Here is a 22,543-nt window from a genome sequence, read left to right on the forward strand (position 1 = left end):
GTGCTATGCTGCATCTAACAAAACCTTGTTCTTTGGTGTTATTTCAGGCTTGCTAAAGTTCAAGAGAACACTATTGCCTCCCTGAGGAATGCTGCTAGTCATGTATGTACACACATTTGCATGCACATAGTACCTGTATAGTTAAAACTAGCCTCGCTTGTTTGCTAAATTTCCATGATTCAATACAGTGAATGGTAATTGCACTGATAAAAATTTTTATCAAATCACTGTGGAAGTTCCCTGAGAGAAGTAATAGCTAGATTAGTCTCTCATTCTCAAGTTTCTCAAAAAAAGTCAAAACTCCGATTTTATATGTTCTGGAGGTGTTCTAATACAGGGAATATTTGAATCTCAACCCTGCAGAGACATAGGGTTGGAATAATTTTGAACGAAAGAGTCTGTCAGTATACTCTCAGGTGGCACAGGTCTCACTCAGGGATTGCTGAGTATGTAAAATTAGTGTCCAAAAAAGAGACTTGGGAACAGAGTTGGTAGAATAAAACAATCCTTTTCTTCAGTACTTGCTACAATTAAGACTTGGAATTCTGAGATGGGACTTTCAGTTTGGGAGATACCAGCTTTAGGTGCTTAAATTCTTTGGTTGAGGTGGTCCGTTTTATCTTGGTCACTGAAGTGGTGTGTGATAAGATTGATGCAGACAGTCTAGTGAGATGCTGCAGCAGAGTAGCTTGAGTCAGAGGCGCATTCAGAGGTTCCTTGTCTAGCTTGTGTTTTCACCGTGAAGAGCTGTGGTTACAATCACATAAAGATGCTGCTGTGGGATCACCTGCCGCTTACTGGTAGGGTTCCTAAGCCTTTTCAGGTACTTTTTCACTAAATGTAGATTCCTACTAAACATCTTTTGAAGTTGTTAAAAGGATGGGAGCAGAATCTGGAGTATTATGTTTATTGGCTACTGATTCTGGAGTACTGTATTCCTCAAGAGTCATAGCTGAAAGCTCTCTCCTGTTTGGGCGTCAGAGTATAATTTGAACACAATGTCTGGACTGACTGCAGAGCAAAAGAAAATGGCAGCTACTCAATTATCCTTTTGAACAGTAGTTCTTAATTTCTGGGTGGATACTGTGGGTTTATAGGTAGCTTTTAAAAGCCCACAAGTATGCACTGAGGGAGGAATTTACTATGAAGTCATCAGCAGCATTACCAGAAAAGTACTTTCAACTGTTTGCAGACTGAAAAAGCTGAAGGCCACCACTCTAAAAATATTTCTGCTGACGAAAGTGTTGGAAAAAAAGCCTGTCCTATTTTATTTCTGTACTGATTGAAGAAGAGTGTTCCAGTCAGGATGACAATTTGATGATTGTTATTTTTGGAGGCCTTTCAAAGGAATGATTTACAGACAACCCAAATAAGTAAAAAAATTGTTTCTGTGTGTTTCTTTCTGGCCCTCCTCTTTTCAAAAAGTTAGTTTGATCTTTCTTCCTTTTTAAACTTAACAGAAAATAACATTCAGTTGAAAAGTATGGGAGAATACTCGACACAGCTCTTTCTGCTCTAGCGCATGTTATAACACACTACTGCATTACTAGTGACTCCAGAAGCTCCCCACTATATGAAGTACCTCCCTAGAGCTTTACCAATTTGTAGCAATCACTTGTGGGGTGGCGAGGAGGGAGAACGGGCACTGCAGGGGCATTTACCTTTAAAAACATCATCTTAGCCTTTCTCTGAAATCAAAATTTTAATACATGAATGTTGCCACAGGGTTTACAAGATTAAGCAAGCTACATCTATATATATATATGTATCTCAGAACTGCAGTATGGTAATTAAAATACTTTCCCATATGTGTCTCGCTTGCTTGTTTTTAATTTCTAATCCTTTGTTATGATTTAACTGGTCACGGCCAGTTGCATTCAACTTCTGGTTGATGCCCAGGATGTGTGGATACTTGACAACTTGTCTGCAGTTCTGAAGTGCTTTGCATAAATAGTTCATGTGTTTTTGTTTTGTTATGTGTGTTTTTCAATTTTCTTTAGGGAGCAGCTTATGTGGAATTTGATGTACATCTTTCTAAAGATCATGTGCCTATTGTATACCACGATCTCACATGTTGCATGGCCATGAAAAAGGTAAAGAAGATGATATCTGTATTTTGTCTTTAAATGTGACTATTCTAGGAAAAAAAAGAAAAAGCCAGTCTCTCATATAACTAGTTATGGGGAATAAAGTGATGGAATGGGAATAAGCGTGCAGCATCACTATGTGCATAAAGTAGAGCACGGAAGCTGAGTTTTTCCACTTGATGTAGTAGCAACATCAACATTTCAGATAAATAGTTTGAGACTCTTCAAGCTGTTGTAGTTATATTTTAGCTTTTTTTGATTTATGGTTTGGAAGAAAAACAAAGGTAACTCCACTATATTCAGTAATACCCCTGAGACTCCCTTAGACTGTCAGATTTTTATGGTTGTTTCTTTTTTGATGGAGAGTTAGTGTGATTCTCAGCATGATTTCTTGCTCCTGCTGCCACTTAAATGTATACTTCTCTTAAGCAGTTATGTACTCATAAAAACTCTTTAGGTCAGACCAAAGTCTACCTTGTTTGGTATCCTAGCAGTGGCCAGTAGGTGGAAAGCAGAAAAGTGGAAGAAACGAGGATGTCCTTCATTTAGGGAGTTTGATTAACCACAAATGGCTTGGATTCCAATAGTTTTTCTAACTGTAACCCTTTTTAACTTCAACATTTTGCATGTCCTTTAACTGTGAGGTAAACAATATACTGCATGTCTTGTTGGGACAGTGAGGCTGAAGAACTGCTTTTGGATTGCTTGGTCAAACAGAAGGAAATGAGTTAAGATGGTTCTAGGAGCAGGAAAATGGCTCTTGAAAACAAGTGTCCTGTTTCTCTCCTTGTGTACCTCATAAGGTTGCCGTCGCTCCTTCTTTTTTAACCAAAAGCTCTTTTCTGCTGTTTTTCTAAACATCAGGAGTACTATAATGTAAAAGGCAGGGAATAATACTGTTACTTGTACTTACAGATAAGCATTCCTTAAAAAGGGCTTTGAACAGTCTGCACAATATCTCCCAAATACCCAAGTTTTATAAAGCATGACAACTGAATGTTTTCATTAAATGTCATGGTCGTTAATGACAAGAACCACAGGCATAAGGAACGGTGACTCAAAAAACACAAAAACCACTGAGGTGCATTTCTATCTGTTCCATTGCATGTTCTGCACTGAGGCCAGAATACTTGTGTTCAGCAGCAGTGCAAGGAGGTTGGACACTGTTCTCTTGTAGTTTTCTTCCTTTTTAGTTCTGTCAGTGAAAATGAAAATAGTATGGGAGAGCAGACACTGAGATAGATTCTGTCGTCTTGTCATTGAACTCTCACACCCCTAGTGATATCAGAATTTGGAAGAAGCTTGGATTTGAACAGTTGTAGAATGGAACTTTGACTAAGGGAAATGCATATTCAGTGTGTATTGAATTGGTATTGTCTTGTTGAGTAAAAATTCCTTTATAGTGAGGAGGGCAAGTAAAAAATAGATTGATAGAAATTTTTTTTTACACCAGATTTTTATCTTGGGCGCGAGCGTGTGCATCTCTCTCATTTTTGCCAGGACACTGGTCTTTTTTTATTAGTTTCTGACACATTGGATAGATAATAATAAACTGAACTGCCTTGGAATATTTTTTAATGCATTTCTCTACTTCCAAGCTTTTTTCCTGAATACATTAACTGATCAAGTTTTTTACAAAGTAAATGTGCGAAGCTTTCTGAAGAAAGAACATTGGAGCTTCCGACTTGTATGAAAGACCAAATCTGATTTTTTTCAAATTGACACCTTCTTTATGTTTCCAAGTGCCTATGCTGTCTCCCGAAAACTGATGATCTTACTCGTATTATAATAAGATGTCACTTATATTTTTACCAATAAAAGGGAAAAAATTAGTTGCCTTTAATGTTAGCATATTGAAAGCATGTAGGCTTTTTCGTAGTTTTCAGTGATGCTTAATGATCTATTATTTCTCTTCAAAGAAACTGGATACGGAACCTTTGGAACTGTTTGAGATTGCAGTCAAAGAACTCACATTTGATCAGCTGCAGTTATTGAAGGTATTGTTGCTTTGGCTAGATATGCTGTGTGTAGAATTCCAAATTGCGTATGAAGCTTAGGGCTTTATTTTTTGGAGTAACTATAAATAGTTTGGCAGAGCACATTTTAAAAATTGTACTAGTAGAACAAGTAGCTAATTCCAAGAACATTACTTTTGTACCATACTTGAGCAAATTTTATTACTTATATTTCTAGAAAGATAGCCTGACCGCTTGTGTAGATCCATTTGATAATTTTTAGAAAATAAGGAAGGCTGAAAGTGGTGGTATGGTTCATTGAAAGCCCATGCTTTGCAGTCTTTGTTGAAGAAGAAAGATACCTGTCACAAAGTCTATTTAATTTTCAAATGTTTTCACGTTAACAAAAGAGATCCAAATAATGTTGAACTACTCTTAGGAGGTACATGTGGAGGTATAGAAGGGTCTATGATTCAGTGGTATGGATTGGACAGCCTGGTTAGAACAAATTGTTTTTCTTTCATTCGTGTCGAGGGTTAAGATTGCGGGGTGACAATCAAACCCTGGCAGATGTATTGTTAACCTCCTCTCCCCCCCACTTCCCCCTTTTGCCCTTCCCTCTCCCCCCTTCCCACTCAGGACAGGCGATCGGGAGGGAAAGAAGGACAGAGAGAAGAGAGTTGGAAAAGTTAAAGATGTTTTACTAATGCTACTAATAAGAATAGAGAAAATAATACAAAATATACAAAACCAATCTTGTAAGTCTCAGCAACTGCAGAGCCAGCACCCAAAGTCCTGGATTAGACTCTGTAGCCAACCGGAGCTGGATTCAGTCTCTCACTAGGCCTCAGTTCGCAGGGACGACCAGCAAGGTCCTCTCCTAATGTTGGCCATAAGCAGAAGGGAAGGAAAAAGGCAAAAAAGGGCTGAGATTCTCGTGATCTCCCACTTTTATATGAAGTATTCACGTGAATGGAATGTTATACACCATTGGTCAGTCTCTCGGTCATCAGTTTTCTCGTTGCCCCTCTCGCGAGATGTCCATCCGTGCTTATCAATAAGTTTGCATTCCATTGCTAGGTTTAACCAAAACATGTGTTGGGTTCTCCAGGAAAATGCAGCTAACATGAAGGCTTTAGCTGACAGGCAAATTCACTAAAAGAGAAACTTGTTTTTAACAAAACCAGGACATTCCACCCCTTATAATATGACATTCACTGAATACTTAAACCATATCAATACAATCTATCAATACAATCTAATTAATCACTACTACTATACACATATATATATATATATATATATATATATATATATATATATACACATATGTACATATATACACAGGAGTAATTAATCAGTGGACCATCCTTTGAAAAGTTCATTAAGTTCATTTTGTCACAACAGTCTCCCAGGGCAGGAAAAATGGTACAAGTGCATCTCATGACCACTGCTTGTGGGTTAAGGACACCAACTTCGAAGAAGGTGTCGGGCGCCACTCGAAGAAGCTAGCTCTGGTTTCATCACCATTGTCTTGATCTGAAAGACACTTATTAAACATTGTTAGTGCGGCAATTCACATCATACAGTTCAGCATTGCATATTTTCACCTAAAATCAAATCCCCTTGAGGTACACACCGAACTTCTCCATCCTTAAGCATCACCCACCAGGTGCTGCCAGGTCCCTGGGCAAAAACAATCCCACGAATAGGTTTGCCTTTGCCTGAGGCTGGAGTAACCCAGACTGCCTTTCCTAAGATATCTTTCATGTGTACTACAGGGACTTTATCTCCTTCTACAGTCCGTAGAATTTCTGATTGGGCAGGCCCGGCTCGATTGGTTGATCCCCTAGTGTTGACCAACCAAGTGGCTTTTGCTAAATGTGAATCCCAGTTTTTAAAGGTTCCACCACCAAGTGCCTTTAGTGTAGTTTTTAACAAACCATTGTATCTTTCAATCTTCCCAGAGGCTGGTGCATGATATGGAATATGATATACCCACTCAATACCATGTTCTTTGGCCCAATTGTCTATAATACTGTTTTTGAAATGAGTACCATTGTCTGATTCAATTCTTTCTGGCGTACCGTGCCGCCAAAGGACTTGCTTCTCAAGGCCCAAGATAGTATTTCGGGCTGTAGCATGAGGTACGGCATATGTTTCCAACCATCCAGTGGTTACTTCCACCATTGTAAGTACATAACGCTTACTTTGACGTGTTTGTGGAAGTGTAATATAATCAATTTGCCAAGCTTCTCCATACTTATACTTTAACCATCGCCCCCCATACCATACAGGTTTTAACCGTTTCGCTTGTTTGATTTCGGCGCAAGTTTCACATTCATGAATAACCTGTGAAATAGTGTCCATAGTTAAATCCACCCCTCGATCATGAGCCCCTTTGTATGTTGCATCTCTACCTTGATGCCCTGAAGCATCATGGGCCCACCGAGCTAGGAAAAGTTCACCTTTATGTTGCCAGTCCAAGTCCACCTCAGCTACTTTAATCTTAGCAACTTGATCCGCTTGTTGGTTGTTCAGATGTTCCTCGGTGGCTCGACTTTTAGGCACATGAGCATCTACATGACGAACTTTCACAGGCAGGCTCTCTAGCCGAGCAGCAATGTCTTGCCACAGTGTGGCAGCCCAAATGGGTTTACCTCTGCGCTGCCAGTTGCTTTTCTTCCATTGCTGTAGCCACCCCCACAAGGCATTTGCTACCATCCATGAGTCAGTATAGAGATAAAGTATTGGCCACTTCTCTCGTTCAGCAATGTCCAAAGCCAGCTGGATGGCTTTCACTTCTGCAAACTGACTGGATTCACCTTGTCCTTCAGTGGCTTCTGTAACTTGTCGTGTGGGACTCCACACAGCAGCTTTCCACCTTCGATGTTTTCCTACAAGACGACAGAATCCATCTGTGAACAGTGCATACTGCTTATCAGTCTCTGAAAGCGTATTATATGGTGGTGCTTCTTCAGTACGTTTTACTTCCTCCTCATCTGGAGACATCCCAAAGTCTTTGCTTTCTGGCCAGTCTGTAATAACTTCTAATATCCCTGGATGGTTGGGACTTCCAATTTGAGCTTGTTGTGTGATCAGTGCAATCCATTTACTCCATGTAACTTCGGTTGCATGATGTGGAGAGGGAACTGTCCCTTTGAACATCCAGCTCAGCACCGGCAGTCGAGGTGCCAGGAGGAGCTGTGCTTCAGTGCCGATCACTTCTGAAGCAGCTCCAACTCCTTCATATGCTGCTAGTATCTCCTTTTCAGTTGGAGTATAGTTGGCCTCAGATCCTTTGTATCCTCGACTCCAAAAACCTAAGGGTTGACCTCGGGTTTCTCCTGGTGCTTTCTGCCAGAGGCTCCAGGTAAGTCCATTATCTCCGGCTGCGGTGTAGAGCACATTTTTAACATCTAGTCCAGTTCAGACTGGTCCAAGGGCCACCGCATGAGTTATCTCACGCTTAATTTGTTCAAAGGCTTGTTCAGGGCCCCACTCAAATTGATTCTTTTTACGAGTCACTCGATAGAGAGGGCTCACAATGTGGCTGTAGTCAGGAATATGCATTCTCCAAAAACCTACAACGCCCAAGAAAGTCTGTGTCTCCTTTTTATTAGTAGGTGAGGCATTGTGATGTGTACTAGGACTTCCTTTATTCTTTTACGAATTACTAACACTGTAAACCTTTAAACTTAAAACAATTTATAAGGAAAATTAGTTACATTTTAACTATGGCAAGATATCTATGGGTGTAGTGTTTGTTAATTTTACTCTTCTTACGCCATTCAGCTGGCTCACGTGACTGCCCTGAAAGTAAAAGATCACAATGGTATGTACTAGTTTGCAAGAGTCTTGAGATCTATTTGTTACTATGTAATGACATATATTGTGGTTGCAGTCACTTGTTCTCAGCACATTTTGCTTCTTCCTGCATGTTTCTAAATGCTTGTGTAGCTACTTGAATTTTGTGCATGCTGCACAGTTCTTTTCTGAGAAGTAAATACATGAACGGGAGTTAGTTCCTTGGGAAGAGGGGACAGGAGGTTAGAAGATGAATCTATAGATAAATATAGATTTGTATCACAGTTGCCACTAATGTTTCCATCTTATACTTCCCTAACTGTACCTTTTTGGCAGCTCTTCAGAATTGCTAACAAGAACTTTGGCAACTGCTGTAGGGTGTCTTGGTGCTGTAAATTTTTGGTTCTAATCCATCCCCTTTATAGGGACAGAAAAATGGCAAAGTTATCTCCCTCACCCTACATGTCTGTGAAAAGATTAAATAAATAATAAACCTTGACAGGCAAGGCTGCTTCTGCTGAATGTGATTCAGTGACTGAAACAGTGAGGGATGGGAGAAGCTGTTTCTGATAAATATTCTGGCAATACTTTTGACAGGGGTTTGACAAAATTTCTCGCTGGCAAAACAGAAATTGCCAACAGCATCCTTGGAGTACATCACTGCTAGAGGGAAGGCTCAGATAATCAAACGATAGACCTGATTCCATTCTTTACTCTTAAAGGCCTTAAGATTTTGAGGCAGACTTTTCTTGCTCAGTTTATCAGTGCTGCTCTGTTTTGATTTGATATTTTGGATTTCTTTTCAGCATCTTTTAAAGAAGAGGAAAACTCTGAGACCCAGCCATTTCCTTCTCTGCAGAGAGTAAGCAGTGAATATACAGCAATAGAGATGACGATTGTGGAACATGAAAACATGCATTTCTCTTTCAGCTTTGCACATGTCCAGAGAATATTAAGTTTTTGCTTTAGGCCTCTGTTGTCAGTTATAGAACCATAGAATCGTTTGGATTGGAAGGCTTTATTGTTGGCCACTGGAGGCTTTTTAATGCTTAAAAGGAACAGTTTTCGTATCTTCAGCTTCCTAATTGAGGAACCCAAGTTGTATAGCTCAGGATACACTCAGTTTTACAGCTCGCTAACAATTGGGCACTGCATTTTAAAGGATCAACAATTGTTTACTAATATTGAAAAAAAAAAAAGCATTTGACAGTTCATCACACACTCTTGGCTATCTAGCAAACCTGGAGAAATTGTAAATGAATTTCAAGTTTGTTCCCATTTATGAGTATTTGCCAACTTGGGGCTTTGTGTTGGCTTATTTTGCACGGAAACATCTGACAATTGTTGACCAAATATAGTTTGATACCATTTACGGTGTTTTTTTTCCTAGAATTGCTATTTTGTTTTCCCCGTACTGTTTTTCCTAATGTCTGAACTGCTCATGAACGTGTCTTCCAGAGTCTTGTTTCATACAATTATACTGCTTTTTATTTGGATTATAGAAATTATTAATATCCAGTTATTTATAGGCTTATATCAGAGCATGTATGAAATATCTATCAGTTACAGGTCATATGCCCTACTCTATTGTTTTTTACTGTCTAATCAGATTACTGCATAACTGCAGAAAGTAGAGAACTTTGTGTAATAGGCTAAACTACTGATGTTCCATTCCTCTACCTGGTTTGATTCTCCAGGTTTAATTTTCTTCCTATAAGAAAGGGTATGTTAGTCCCTTCTATGCCTGCCATCTTTATAGGGTTAAAGAATCATCTACCAATGTTTCCTTAATTTCATTAGCTGTTAGCTTCACCTTTTGATTTGAAGTCATCTTACATGTAATTCTTTACAAGAACGTCACATGCTTTTGATCTCATCATCCTAATGGCAAGTTTATGGATTTTATACTTGGGACTTTTACTTAAGATACTTTTTGCATTCAGAAAAACTTCCTGGAGCAGTAAAAAACATTTCTTTAGGAATACAAACGGGGCATTTCTTATGCCTGTTAAGGTGAATTGACTTGCATTTGTAACTTGTCAAAATCTTGTCATTACGATTTTATCAGTTTTCATGTATTTCCTAACTAGAAACTGAAGTAGGAAAAGATGTATATTTATCTTGTGTTAAATGTGAAAACCAGAGCTTTTTGTTCTGCTGTTACATTGGTGTTAAATTCCAATGTATTCCCCAGTAATTACACTCATAGTTCTTAGTTGTCCTCCCTTGCTGTGGCGTCTCTACATAATGAAATTTTCTCAGGTCCTGGAGTCTGTTTCAGAAGATGTTGGGTTCAACATAGAGATAAAATGGATCTGTCAACAAAGGGTAAGTGCAGTTTATTTTGATACTTTGCCATTCCCATGGCTAAAGCTTGTGATTTGACCTGGCAATGTATGAGCTACAAAAAAAGGCATAATTTTGTTTCTTTTTGATGTGGCTCTTTTGTTTTATTTTAACCCACTGTGTTTAAAACGGGGAGTATAATAGCACTGCTTTAGGAAATGAACAAACTTACTCTTAAAATAATAGAAATGATTTACAGGATTGAGTTGATTTAGTGGAATATCCTTTTTAAAGTCAATGGATTGCAACAGGTCAGGCGTGTTATATATGGGAAAGTGGCAAGAAATTCAAACTTTCCTGATCTGATGCAGGGGCAGCTACAACATGGTGCAGTAACACAAGCAACCATCTTCCTTCTAGTCAGCAGTACTGCAAATTCAGCTTGGTTGCTTAGTGCTCGATCTAGAAGGAAACAGTGTCAAGGGTAGGACTGGAAGCCTGGAGTTGGAGAAGCAAAGGAGGTAGAGTGGTATGTGGAAACGAGGAAGAGTGGTAGGTGGAAGTCCATATGCGTGGAGACAAGCTCACGCTCTGGGAAAGGTCAACAACAGGGAGACTGGTACTTGCTGTTCTCATAGACAAAGGATATCTCATTCATTTCCAGAAATCTTATTGTTGTGGTTTATATTTAGAAATAGCAATGCAAAATATCTGTAGTGATCTTCATGCAATTCATTTGTGTTTTCAAAATTAAAAGAGGCTTCCTAGCAACTTTCTCCTTGGATGGGAATTACAAGACTCGTAGAATCGTAGGATCATTCTGGTTGGAAGAGACCTTCAGGATGGTTGATTCCAACCATAACGTGACTCTAACACTAAACCATGTCCCTAAAAGCCTTGTCTAAATGCCTGTTAAACACGTACAGGGATGATGAGTCCACCACTTCCCTGGGCAGCCTGTTCCAATGCCCAACAACCCTTTCCATGAATAATTTTTTCCTAACATCCAATCTAAACCTCCCTTGATGCAACTTGAGGCCATTTCCTCTTGTCCTGTCACTTGCTACTTGGGAGAAGAGACCAACAAGCTCCATGCTACAACCTCCTTTCAGGTAGTTGTAGCCAGTGATAAGGTCTCCCCTCAGCCTCCTTTTCTCCAGGCTGAACAGCCCCAGCTCCCCCAGCCATTCCTCATCAGACTTGTGCTACAGACCCCTCACCAGCTTTGTTGCCTCCTCTGCACTCTCTTCAGTACTTCAATGTCTTTCTTATGATGAGGGGCCCAAAACTGAACACAAGATTCAAGGTGAGGCCTCACCAGCACCGAGCACAGTGACACAATCACTTCTCTAGTCCTGCTGGCCACACTATTCCTGAAGACAGTGAATTTTCAGTGAATCTTACTGCTGTTAGAATGTGGCCATACCTCCCAGACTGACAGTCCTGTAGAGCTGTAACTAGCATTTGGTGGACTTGAAGGAGTGACCTCTGTATTCAGACAGGCAAACTGGATTCTCATTTTGCTCAGGTTTAACAAGAGACCATTGCTGGTTAAAGTAATTTTAGTAAGCATTAATTTAAATGGCTGAAACTTGTGCTTTCTTTTTGTAGGACGGACAGTGGGATGGCAACTTGTCAACTTACTTTGATATGAACCTCTTTCTAGATATTATTCTAAAAACTGTTTTGATCAATGCTGGAAGAAGAAGAATTGTATTTTCTTCTTTTAATGCAGATATTTGTACGATGTAAGTTAATAGATAAATAATGTGTTTACTTTTTTTTCAATTGGGTAAAATTTACTTTGGACATAAGAATACCTACTGGGAAGCAAATAACATGTGTTTTAATTAGACTTAAACTTTGGGTGCCAAAATAGCTGGGAGTTAAGCTGGGACCACTTTACCATCTGAGCTGTGCTAAAAATTAAATAGGAGGATGTTTGTCTAGTGCCTTCCTCAGTGCTTCAGTCTTGACACAACAAAAAAGGTCAAGATTTCTTCTGGTATCACACAGTCTTTTTCAGTCATACTTGACGGGTACACAAGCCTAACTTACAAACAAAATCATTGTTAGATTTTTTTTTTTTTATTATATCTTCCTTTTAAAAAGGACAGAAAATGAAAGAACTTCGGATTACTTGTATTTGTTTTGGTGGTGGTTTTTTGTTTGTTTGTTTTGTTAAGTGGTTTGCTTTCCTTTTGTGGAATGTCATATAGGGAGCATTGGGGCACAGAAAAAGCATGGGAGGTGAACTGGGGAATGAACATATGAACTAACGGTATGCTCTAGTACTTCGTTACAAGAAGTGATTTAGTGGTGATAATGAAAGGCTTTATGGAAATCTCATGTGATGAGAGATTCCACTGTTGAAATAACATTGAAGGGGAAGTGGGTGGGATAAAATCAAGTTAAGATACTGATAAAAGGGTTAAGCAAGTGTGCAAGAGCGTGTAACACGCTGATCCCAATACTTTGCTTCCATCTATTGTGATTTCATACCACTGTAGTGGTATCCAACTTGAAAAGTACATCAGTAAGGTTAGGTGTTGTATATTAGCCATGTTTAGAAATTCTTACCATGAATCTTCATTTTACTGTAACATGCACTTAAGAGGAAAACTATGGAATCGACTGGTCTTTGAGGATTTTATATAAACATTTTGAGGATATGGATCTGAGTTCAACCTGAAGTCTAGCTTCCCTTAAACTGTATGTTAATCTCTAATAATAGCAAAAGGAAGAGTTGGGGCGGTTTGTTGCACAGTTTGATACTGAAATGTAGTACCATCTCATTGCACCAGCTAGGAACTAGAAGAATACACAGCAAAGAGTGGAATTCTCCTCAAACAGTAAGATTGAATTTCACTGCTTTTTAACACATTTGCAAATTGTAAACTTCTTGTTTTTCTAACAGGGTTCGACATAAGCAAAACAAGTATCCTGTGTTATTTCTCACCCAAGGAGAATCTAAACTCTATCCAGAACTTATGGATCTTAGATCTCGTACAACTCCAATTGCCATTACTTTTGCACAGTTTGAAAACTTGCTGGTAAGATGACAAGTTCTGGTATTGCTCTGCAGTAAACTGAAACTAAATTGTTACTACTTCTAAATCTTATCATTTTTGACACTAATGCTTAAAATTACAACTAACCTCATAAAATAATTATACTAACATTTGGTAACTGCCAAAATAATGTCCTTTGTTTCAACTCAATTTTTAATACAGTGCTTAAAAATACTGCTATCAGTAAACTCAATAATAATAATAATAATAATAATAATAATAATAATAATAATAATAATAATAATAATAATAATGATAAATGCAATTATGGGTGAAATTGTAAGGAGCTGCAAGCGTCAAAAGATAAACCTGATGTGAGAGTGTTTCAGAAACATGGAATTTAATCGAAGTCTTTTGTATTTCAGGGAATTAATGTGCATTCTGAAGATCTGCTGAGGAATCCATCATTTATTAAAAGGGCCAAATCTAAAGGCCTAGTTGTTTTTTCATGGGGTGATGATGCAAATGATGCAGATAACAGGAAGAAGCTGAGAGAATATGGTGTTCATGGGCTGATATATGACAGGTACTTGATCGTGTTTTGAAAATAATTATGTTACTAAAGCTGAAAAACTATTGTATCCTGATTTCTGTGACATTTTCACATTGCTTTTTGGTTGACTGAGTGCAGAATATCTTCCTTTTGTACTGTAAGTACAAGAAGCCCATAAACCCAGTTCAAGAACAAAACTAACGCTATTTCAGCTGTGTATATGAAGCAAAATAAGTTTTGTTTCTAGTGAGTTTAATGTAAATGTAATTTGATGTTTTAAAGAATTAGTGCATGGCATACATGCTGTTAACATTCCTGATGGTAGTTTTTCAACTTTATACATGAGGACAATGGATTTAACTGTTCAGCTGAAATCTTCAGCTTCTACGTTTAGTTATGGGGACAGTTTTAAACTACTTAAATTAATGATTTTAATTTATTTTTTGCCAGCTTTCTGTTGTGTTTCAAAGCTGTGAATTTACCATTTTTCCTATTAAAATTAGCTTGAGGGCAAACTGCCAAATCAGTCACTTCAGAAACTAGTTATTACATCCACACAGATGGACATCAGAATACCGTGGTAAATCTTTGAACAAAAGTGTTATTTTAGTTCCTTACAAAAGCCCAAAGTTTTAGGTCTTTTATCATGAAAGATGTGGAATTAATTATTACAAGATAATGATTAATTTGGGAAGCTGCATTAAATTATAATTTCTGATAAATTACAAAGAATATGTAATTGAGAAAACATTAAGTATGTCTGAAATGTCAAATTATAGAAGTGCTTCAAACATTTTGCTTTAGCAAGGGCCTTGCTTTGCATATTGATTTACCTGGTGGGGGGGGCAGGGAGGGCAAGGAGGGAGGGGAATCAAGTAATTGTCAAGGGCTCTGTTTTATGAAGTGAAAACTGAGAGTCAAGTTTATGTATCTAGAGGAAAGAAATCCAATATTTTTGATCTTAGAGTTCTAGGCTTGTAGTGTAAAAAATAGTTAACTCCCTTCGATCTATTCTTTACTGTTGAGAGTCCTTCCAGAGTGGTGGGTCCTGTGCTTCTCTGGTTTTCCAGAGATCTCCCTTGTACTGTAGAGAATGTCTCCTATTAATTGGTGGTAAAAATGAATAGCAAGATTTTGACACTGGGGATCAGCTTCAGACTGAAGTCATTGAAACTTTAAATTGTCTTTCCTGCTCCAGCAGCACTACACATTCTGCCTCTCCTACCAGTCAAGATTGAGGCCCCTTTAGTAGATGAAAAATCTCTCTGGATTGGCATGCAGACAAAATGGTACCCTGACTCTTCACTGTACAGACACAGGGTCGTTATGAAATTTGATTCCATGGTGAAGTGATAAATAGACAAGTGGGATGTTTTAATCAAATACTACTGCATGAAGTGTTCTTATGGAATATGTTCATCTGATGACTACTGATCCAGTCTACTAGAGTTCCTAATTACTCCTGATGTACTAGATATGCACTACTATGGTAAAATAGGAAAGCAAGTGACAGCCTTACTTCTGACTTTATGTTGCTTTTATTACTTCAGATAATTGCTCAACCACTACTTAAATAATATTGCATTTCTGTTAAGCCTTCAAGTCTTCTAAGTATCATTATATGTTCCCTTTTGTACTGTTAAGTGTGTTTAAAGTTGCAGTATGACAGGAGAACATCTTTTACCCTGTTTGATGGCTAACGAATACATTGGAATTATTTATAGGCTGAATTCCCCTGTGGATTTAACTGAACAAAAAGTTCTTAACCTTCCTGCACTATTTAGACCATCTAGATTCTTAACACTAGTTCTGTCTCCTCTCACTGCCTCCCTTTTGTATCTTTTCCACCTTCTTGACATCTTTCCACTTTATTGAGAGGACAGGAACACCTAATTCCAAAGCTATTTAAAAACAGTAGTTCAGTGGTGCATATTTTTTCTTTCTTTTTTCAAGTTACAAACTGCAATTGAGTAGCAAACAATTATCTCATTTCAGTAGAATTGTTGCAGGCTCATTAACTCTAATTTCTAAACATTATTGACTTTTTTTTTCTCTGTAGTCCAAAACAAATATTGGAATATTCCTTTAAAATTCTCAATTATTTTCCAAAATTTACTAATTGTCTGAATAGTTATTAACTTTATCCTTAAGAGAGGTTCCTCAGAAGGAACATCACACATCCTGAAAGTTACATCAGATACCTCAAGCTGGACATTTTGAAATGCGAGTGGTACCTCCAAGTCCTGGATGGCACGTGGAGATGTTGAAACCTGGCAGCGAGTTTTCCCGTTCACAGTTGGAGCTGCTGGGTAAACAGGCAGTTCTTCAAATAATTTGAGAGTATGAAGTTAATATCAAGAGTTTAAATTGTCAAAAGTTTAAATATGGGTGATGTAAGCACCTGTATTCTGTGCTGTTTGAAGTTTAGAAACAGATCAATTCAAACCTACTGTGAAGCAGAACTCAACTAAAGGGAGAGATGTACATGCGTATTTCAAGGTCTAGAAATGCATAGGGACTGCAGTTATCTGTTTATTAGTGTAAAGCCACTTTATGCTATGGTTGCATCTTCAAATTCCAGAATATTTCCAGGACTGAATCGAGATTTATTTCTTCCATGGCTTCTTTCTGCAGAATTTTTGTTTTCTGGACTTAAGGCCAAGTCCACTTATTTATCAAAAATTGCTGTGCCTGGTGTTTTGTGTTGCTGTTTACTACACCTTTACTTAAACCATCTGAGTAAGTGTTATTTGCATGAATAAGCTAGGAAGTGAATACAGAAATTTTAGTGAATTTTAGGTTGCTTGGATATGGCCCTGAGTTATTGTTATTGCATGTGGTAATTATGTCAGAGATGATGAACTGTCTGGGTAGAGATGATTTTTAGAAGCTATTTTTTCCAAACTTTAATCATCCATGTAGAATTGAGCAAAACATTGTAGCCAATTGTGAAGATGGCAGAAGAACTGTGTCCTGAATACCAAAAGTTGCTGATATCAAGTGTTGGGCAAAACAAAATGCAGGTAGGGGATCTGACTTTGTTTTGCATGGAGGAAAAACTGCAAGGGCTGAACCTGGGAAGTTGACAAATGCCAATGCTATCAAAAGAATAATCTCACTGGAGCAGGGAAAATAATTTTGTTTGGTTGGTTTGGTTTGTTTATCTGTATCCAGTCCTTACTCCACTTGGGCTACAGATTATTAAACATACCCAAAGTCATTAAACCAGTCTAATGCAGTTGCCAGGACAATATTCCTCTTTTTTCCTATGTTCATCATTAATCTCAGTGTCTAGGATATCCAGACTACTTGTGTTAAAAGGGCAACCCACAGAAAAGGTGCCACTTCTGCCTCCAAGCTTCTGTTTGGGCTCTAATCTCAAGAAGTACTTTAATTGCATGACTGGGTATCCTCTATTCACACAGAAAATTAAATATCATGCTTAAAATGCTTTATTAGTTTGATCTAAATTTTATTTAGAGAAGAAACTTCATCCCATTGTAGTGAAATTCTCTGGATTGGACTTGTGGGATGATTTAACTGGTGTTTTTCTCCTGAATAAGCTGTGTAAACAGTCCAGGAAGTATTTCTGCGTTTGAATATACTTAACTCAGTAAGGATAATGCGCTCTTATATTTTTACACCAGTCTTTATGTTAAAATACCAATGTGGAGAGGGGGTGGGTGCTAACTTACACTTGGTATTACCTTTTTTTAATTCACTTTACATGACCTGAGTTCTGTTTGTTGAGTAATACACAGCTGCATGAAAATATTAAACCAGTAATCCTCAAACATTTATGCTGAAAGCTTTTGCATGAGAATCTTCAGTGTGTTTGTCTCCTCTCTAAACACTCCAGTTCCCTATGGCTGCATGTTGTATTTGCAGACTCCAGCCAAAAGCTCTGTGCTCTATTAGTATTAGTAACTTTCTAAACTGACACAATTTTAGCTGGCAATAAAGGCAGAAGCATCCAAAACACTTCTCAAAACCAGAAGACTGTCTAAATCTGTGCCGTTTTATTTGCTTGAAACTGAATGCTACTTAAATAACAGCATGGATATATATATATATATGTAGGAAGTTAACAAGTATTAGTTGATTTCTGATTCAATCTACTCAGTTATTGAATTAAGATGTTAGGCAATGACAGTCTATCTTTCCTGTTTTGTGAATTGCAAAGTAAACTCAAGTTTACCTTGAAATGTTTAAAAAAAGAGAAAAAGTTTTAATCAAAAGCTTCAGATAACCTTTTTAGCATGAAAGCAGTATTTTGATGCTGCCGAGTCTTTGTCTTTGGACCAAGCAATAGCAAAGAAAAACAGCTGTGACTGAGACTTGCTGAATACGTTTTCAGAGGTTGCAAAAACACCTGATGGGAGCTAAGCAGTAGTCTACATCAGTTCTGTGTCCACTCTACACCCACAGAATGTCCTGCAAAGCTTTTGCAGAAGGTGTTGATTTAAAAAAGTAATATTTAAAGGACCACCCAGTCTTCTGCAGGGCTTGCTTATTAATAGGAAGTTGGATCTTTGGTGCATAGTTACTTATAAATTATTGTTCTGTTGAAGAATGAAGGATGGGGAGATGAGAGTTTATTCCTTATTTTTATGGTGATGTTGGAAATATTCATAAGAGAAGTCCTGGAGTTGTGCTCTGGTTTTGCCGACTGCTGGTTTACCTTTGTGGGCCCAAATGAAAAATGGGGACAAGAAATTCTGAGGTACAAGGGAAGATGTGCTTCAAGCTGTCTTCTCTGCTTTGGGTTTAGAGGGAACACAATATGTGCATTGGAGCAGGCTGGTTCCAGTGGACAGTCTGAAAGGAGCTTGGAGGCTTGGACTCATCCAAAATCTCATTTGAAAAGTATGAAGCAAGAATTACAGAACTCACGCTTACTCTCGTAAAGAACTAATAAAATACCTGCCAAAAGCTGCTTAGAAACATGCTTAGCTGTGTTCTAGAACAAGGGGCTTAGAAACTTGCCTTTGTTCTTCTAGTGTCTAACTGATGGGAAGGACTTAAGATTTGCAGTTCCTAAGTTGTGTTGCTCTATAGAAAATTATCTTCTAATTTCAGTGCTTTCTCTTGAATGCATAGGGAAATTTATAAGGTGCAAACTAACTTAAAGGAAGAAAGCACAGGTTGGACCTGCATCCTGAAAGGAAAACAGCCAGGCTGGGCTTTGATTTTTGCTTCTTTTAGGCAATCTTGGGTCTTAGGCCTGTATTGGATTATAGGTGCTGTCCAAGTAATTTAACTGCTGTGCCTTCTCTTTGTATTCCATGAAACTGGAAGGCATTAGTCCTTCTAGGAGTTTCTTCACAGAAACTGTCTTTGATCTTCCTGTAGAGAAGATGATCCATATCTATACTTCCTGCAGAAGTGTTTCCTCATTTGCATTCCATTTACTATATAACTTCTTGAGCTGCATATTATTTTTGATGGCTTGGACTTGCCCGCAGTTCACAAGTTGTCTTGCCAGGGTAAAAAGGCACCTGGCACTGTATCATATAGCACTCCATTGGTTTAGTTGTGACATGTTCCTTTTTGGACATATCTTGAAATTATGGTATGAAAGAGAAAGGGTGATGCAAGAAAAACAAACCGGTTTCTTTAGAGGAATCATAAATGAAAGTATGAATGTTCATAAAAGACTAAAGCAGAAGCCATGGTGATTTATTTCAGAAGTTCTAATTTGAAGGAGACAAACTTGGAGACCTGCAATACCTGAAAAACTCTGTATGCTAAAAGTGAGGGAAACTGGATGCCAGGATTTAAATTTTGGATGTAAATAGCATGCTGATGTTAGAAATTCATGTTGGGAGATGAGAACGTATCCTGATCACAATAAGTGCTGTACCAAAGTTAGGTTACAGGAACATGACTCCTTTTGCTTTATAATGAATTAGAAGAATAGTATTTTAGTTATGCTGAGTACCTACACTGTCAGCCTCAAAACATGTTTTGGGTTTGGACAATCTAGTACAACGTTGACAAGTGAAATCCTGCAGCTTTGTTTATCTGTGTGAAAACAAAAAAATGAAAAGAAGATATACTATTTAAAATAGTGTAGATTGATAAATTTGCATAAGGTATGAATGAAAGTCAGATTTTCTGGTTTTCAGTCTTCACCGAATATTGTAGTGGTAATTTTAAAACATGGTTCTGAACTGGGGAGCTGAAATACTTCTTGAAACAGTAAGTATAAACTCCATTCAGTATTATGTACAAGTAGTGTGTCACAGTCTGTTCAAATAATCTCAGGGCTCTGAAATTTCTTATGCTTTTAAGTGTCAAGCCTGGAACTCTGCTCTTACTTCACTGCTTTGTGCCAGCTGTAAAATCACATTTTTCAGGAGAGTGAGGTAAATGCCAGTGAGTCGCTTTTTTAGTATATCCAATGAAATATTAACCATTGTGTAAAAGGAATACCATTTTATATAGCAAGATGAACAGCAAAACTTAAGGTGCTAACCTCAAGCATACTGTGTTATAGACTTGCCGATAACTGATTTTACTCTAGTAGGGATAAAAACCAGTTGCTTCATCTAGTTTGCATTTCTGTGAACTGTCAGGTTATACTGATCAGTGTTTTTTCTTGTTTACCCAGGATATATGACTCGAATCCTGAACAACCAAATATATTCCAGGTGGAGCAGCTAGAACATCTCAAGAAAGAATTACCAGAGTTGAAAAGCTGTGTGTGTCCCACAGTTAGCCATTTTAAATCCATAGCTCCGTGTAAATGTCATTATACTTCCTCAGAAGAGAACACTGTAGATAACTTGAAGAGTGTTCAAATGCAAAAGGACTGACTCTAAGCAGAATGCTGGTTTGTATCTATTTAACTTCACCATTGGAATAGTTCTGTCTATGCTTTCAGCTTTGTTTGTTTTGATTTTAAATCCCTAAATAGCAGTAACCGTGTTCCTCCTTCCTGACAGTACTTGTTAAAATTTCAAACAACGTTAAAATACTCAGCCAGTTATAGTTATTGTCCCAGTTTACATACATGGTTTTAAGTTTTTTCTATAATCAATTCTCAAATATTGAAAAACAAAACTAAGTATTAACACTAGGTTTTTAAAAATAATAATAAAAAAATTAGTGCGAGGAGTGAAAGCTCAGAAGATCAATTGTTGGAAAATTACAATGATCTGGTATTGAAGATGCTGAAAAATTGTTTTGACTTTGATTTTATTTCAATGCTACAGCTTGTCAGCCTGTATCTGACAACAGGAGATTGAGAGTGCTTGTAAGATACATATAATTACATCTGATCTGAATACGTTGGTACCTCATATATGTATTTGCACTGATAGATCCAGCTGTACAAAGCTTCGTGCCATTTAAAAATATCTATATATTTTAAAGTAAACTGCAATGCATATTAACTCATTTTTTCCCCACTTCACTGGACACTTAGGCAGCTGCCATTATTTTCTGACTTGCCAATCCATTGGTACAGTGTCTCTGTATTGCAGTCAAGGGTGAACCACATGTATGTTTTTTTCTTTCATTAATCTCGCACAACCTACTAAACTTGGAAATGTTGCTAAAAATTTTAACAGAATTACAGAAACATCTTCAGTGGTTGAGAGTTTTTTGCACAATAACCTTAATAAACAGAATGTGTATCTTGCACAAACTCTACAAAATGCATGCTTTAGTTATTAAGCATGAAATTTAGGTGTTTGTTGAGGTCCTTGCATCTTTATGGTGCTAGTTATGTGTGAAGGGTGCAAGGACTAAGTCAACTACTCAATCTTTGCCTAAAACCACAAGCCTATTATTCACAGACATTTGAAGACAAGGCTATACTATACGTGGTTTGTATTATTTGCATAATACAAGCTACTAGCTTTTGTATTTTGCAAGATAATTTTTTTTTCCTTGGAGCAAGAGTCACAAATGTACTGAACTCAGATAATCGGTATTCTGTTGGCTGGTATCTATCCTCTGTAATTTATTATAAAGTCATAGTCTAGAGTTCTTTAAAGATATGCATGCATGTCCTTTTTCCTCCTGAAGCTGCAGGTCCTGCCAACACAACAGCTGTAACTTGCTTCTGAAGTGTTAATGTATAATAAGAATGGAAAATATTTTTTCTTTTGTAAATTGACAATGAAAACAACAGTGTGTACTATATTCTTTATATACAGTCATTGCTACATACAACTGATTATACAGAGAGTAAAGCCATTGCAAATAAGTGCTTGAGCCTGCACTGCTGAGCAGTTTGAAACTTGCCTTTTGCATTTTAGTATGTAGAATTAGTTTGTCCTGCACAAAGAGCGCAGTAATGATTAGGTATCTCTGAGCTGTCTTTTATTTAAAAAGAAAAAAAATTAAAACAAAATTTGGAAGTGCGTGAGCTGTGTTTTTGGGAGGGAGGGGGCACTGAACCTGATTCTTGACATCAGGAACCTGTGGCTGTTATCGGATACACCAAGTCCAGATTTCTCATCTATGTGATCAATTCTTAGTTTTTTCTCCTTTGTATACCCCTGTGGGGTTCTCTTGATGGGTCTAGAGGGCTTTGCCTATTGATGTGCCACCCCTATCAGAGTTATACACACTGCTCAGAGCTGCTGGGTGCTGTACCCACAGAGCTGTTGAACGTGACAGCTATTTTGTGTGAAGGTGGTTTGGTGTAAAAGTTAGGCTGTCTGAAGCACCCTGTCAGACCAATCACCATGTGAAGCTGAGAAGGACTCAGCACCCTTAAAAATTAGTTTCCCAACCTTTGGGTGCCTAGAGAACAGCATTTGCCTATTCTGGTTGTGGGGGTGGGGCATAGAAATACATACACCCACAGTGGTGATGATTTTACAAGATAGT

At 37.8% G+C, this 22,543-nt stretch overlaps 1 protein-coding gene across 10 annotated transcripts in view; it reads left to right on the forward strand.

Moving 5' to 3' along the window:
* GPCPD1 (glycerophosphocholine phosphodiesterase 1) overlaps window positions 1-22,068 on the forward strand; it is a 50,366-nt gene extending 28,298 nt beyond the window's left edge. For 9 of the 10 annotated variants that reach the window (XM_065833518.2, XM_065833522.2, XM_065833520.2 and 6 more), the window contains exons 11-20: window positions 48-102; window positions 2,001-2,093; window positions 4,007-4,084; window positions 7,838-7,877; window positions 8,656-8,711; window positions 10,112-10,177; window positions 11,747-11,883; window positions 13,053-13,188; window positions 13,572-13,732; window positions 20,313-22,068. In XM_065833518.2, the coding sequence (XP_065689590.1) occupies window positions 48-102; window positions 2,001-2,093; window positions 4,007-4,084; window positions 7,838-7,877; window positions 8,656-8,711; window positions 10,112-10,177; window positions 11,747-11,883; window positions 13,053-13,188; window positions 13,572-13,732; window positions 20,313-20,517 (1,027 nt within the window). In that variant the 3' untranslated portion in view covers window positions 20,518-22,068. Of the gene's footprint in view, window positions 1-47; window positions 103-2,000; window positions 2,094-4,006; window positions 4,085-7,837; window positions 7,878-8,655; window positions 8,712-10,111; window positions 10,178-11,746; window positions 11,884-13,052; window positions 13,189-13,571; window positions 13,733-16,621; window positions 16,723-20,312 lie in introns of all 10 variants that reach the window. The other variant, XM_065833527.2, reaches the window with a different exon arrangement.
* Window positions 22,069-22,543: the final 475 nt, after the last annotated feature.

The sequence above is a fragment of the Patagioenas fasciata genome, chromosome 3, assembly GCF_037038585.1.
Source record: "Patagioenas fasciata isolate bPatFas1 chromosome 3, bPatFas1.hap1, whole genome shotgun sequence".
NCBI lineage: Eukaryota > Metazoa > Chordata > Aves > Columbiformes > Columbidae > Patagioenas > Patagioenas fasciata.